This window comes from Anarrhichthys ocellatus, unplaced genomic scaffold (genome assembly GCF_004355925.1).
Source record: "Anarrhichthys ocellatus isolate YVR2014 unplaced genomic scaffold, GSC_Weel_1.0 scaffold48, whole genome shotgun sequence".
NCBI lineage: Eukaryota > Metazoa > Chordata > Actinopteri > Perciformes > Anarhichadidae > Anarrhichthys > Anarrhichthys ocellatus.
Genome location: NW_022280078.1, coordinates 667750 through 670081, shown reverse-complemented (window position 1 = coordinate 670081; position 2332 = coordinate 667750). Strand labels below are relative to the sequence as shown.

Genomic DNA, 2332 nt, shown 5'->3' with positions numbered 1-2332 from the left:
CCTGTAAAATACAGCGAAGCAACCACAACTCTTCACTTCAGTGAGCTATGGTCTCCAGGTGCGGTCTCAATCTTCTTTCTCCCTCTTGATGTAAGCACAACATGAAGTCTGCTTTATAGTTTTGCTTTTATAAGATATATGGTAAATCATAAATATCAAATAAGTAATACATAGGTGAAGAAACCAAGGTTTAATTGGGATAAAATGTGTTTTAAAATAAAGAAATGAAATGTTGGGAATGACATTTTTAGAAATGAATGTGTGCTTACTGTGACATTTTCTCATGGACACTTAATAAAACTATGTGATTTAAAGGAAGTCAAAACAAGTGTATGTCAGCCGAGCAAACTAATAATCCCAATAATATAATGAAAATATATAACTGTTGTTACTGCTCTAGGAAGTGCATGGCGGAAGAAGTATTTCAGTCCTTTACTCAAGAAAAACTACTACTGCTGTCATATTTACTGTGAAAATTCTCCATTACAAATGGTCCTTCATTCAAAATCTTACTTAATTAAACCATGTAATATCAGAAAAATGTACTTTAAGCTTCAAAAGTAATACTCATTATGTGGAGGAATGACCTCTGTTATATTATAGTTGCATATTATTAATTATGCATGTATTTGTAAACTGAATTTTAATGTTGTAGCTGGTTGAGAAGGACCTAATTTGAACTTTTCCATGTAATATCACTGGATTTGAATTACTGATGCATTAATTAAATGTATATAACTTCAATACTGCAACTGGTAAAGGTGGAGCTTAATTTCAACCATTAGACAGACTGCTGGGGAGCTTATTCCATGATAATAATCAGAATCAGAATCAGAACCGTTTATTTGCCAAGGTATGTTGGACATACAAGGAATTTGACATGGCGGGTGGTGCATAATAATAAACAATCAACAACAATCAACAACAATAACAATCAACACAGTGCAAAAAATAGAAACATATTAAAATGTACAGTAAAATATAAAATATAGTGCAGAAACAGATAATAGTACTATAAACAAGTATAATGTATAAGTGTCTTTGAGCACCTTTTAAAGTGCTATACAAATAAAATGTATTACAAATAAAATGTATTATAAATGTAGTATTATTATTATTATATATCATAATATATTAGTTGATTTATATGTTGTAATAATCTGATTCCGCAAAGTAACTAATGTTGTCTAATTAATGTAGTGGAGTAAAAGACTACAATATTGGCTTATAGTATGTAATTAGGTAGAAGTATAAAGTAGCATTAAATAGAAATACTCAAGCAAAGTACAAATAGCCCTTCCTTAGAAAAAAGTACTTAAAGAATGTACAGTAGTCTACTTCAGTAAATGCACTTCGTTACTTTCCACCACTACACTCTCTTAAAGGGACAGGACAACCAAAATACAGCAGGAAGATGACTACGTCAGACGAGGCTTCCGTCTGTTGAATTATTGGTGTCAGGAAACACAATCAAGCTTCTTTAGGGTTGTATGTTTGTATCGAGGTAAGCAATAAGCACACCACCATCATGGAGCAGTTACCTCTCCAGCCTGCAAACTTCTGCCCTGATGCCTCAAAGAGCACCTGTCGTCCCGACATCCTTTGCGTGTCCAATATGGAAGAACTGGTGGTGGAGGTCCGTGGCTCCAACGGGGCTTATTACAAGGTAATAAACCTGCATATCGATTCAGCGTCCAACACAATAGCCACGTTGTACCATGCAATACTCTAGTTGACGTCTCACAGACCACGGCAATAGTTTCCGACTTGCTCTGAACCCACTAGCTGCTCTTCTTTAGCTTGAACTAGCAATGCTATAGCTACAACACCAGCGGGCTAAGCTAGCATCGTTCGCAAGGCTTCGCCAATTGTCACTTTTTAGCGAAACTTCTTTGTACTCTGAGTGGACGAAACAAGATCTTCGATTATTGGGACGTACAACCGATAGCGTTCTTTATTATTTGTGCTTGACGTTCGGTTGCAGCTTTCCCGAGCTAAAAGTTAGCTACGTTGCTAGTTGCCTAACTTGACGTCAAGAGATGTGGCTCAAGTAGCGATAGATTGCGGTTACACGCTGTTCTGTAACATATCTTCTGCCCATTGTAAGTAACTGACATATCATGTATCTGGTTATTAACGCTGTTGATCATATATCTTATTAAAATATGTCATGTTTAGCAGGCACCGTGGCTCGTTATGACTGTGACTTTGAGCTCTCGTTGAGCTGCACCTACTCGACGGCTGTCTATTATTTGATACTTCATCACGCCGAAGTTATTTTGTGTGTGTGTGTGTGTGTGTGTGTGTGTGTGTGTGTGTGTGTGTGTGTGTG

The 2332-nt window shown here is 36.4% G+C and overlaps 1 protein-coding gene across 1 annotated transcript in view; it reads left to right on the top strand.

Annotated features, from left to right (window-relative positions):
* Positions 1–1402: 1402 nt before the first annotated feature.
* Positions 1403–2332, top strand: part of fxr1 (FMR1 autosomal homolog 1) — an 11928-nt gene continuing 10998 nt past the window's right edge. Inside the window, exon 1 of the mRNA XM_031869725.1 lies at positions 1403–1666. Within this exon, the coding sequence (XP_031725585.1) occupies positions 1529–1666 (138 nt within the window). The 5' untranslated portion in view covers positions 1403–1528. The remainder of the gene's footprint in view (positions 1667–2332) is intronic.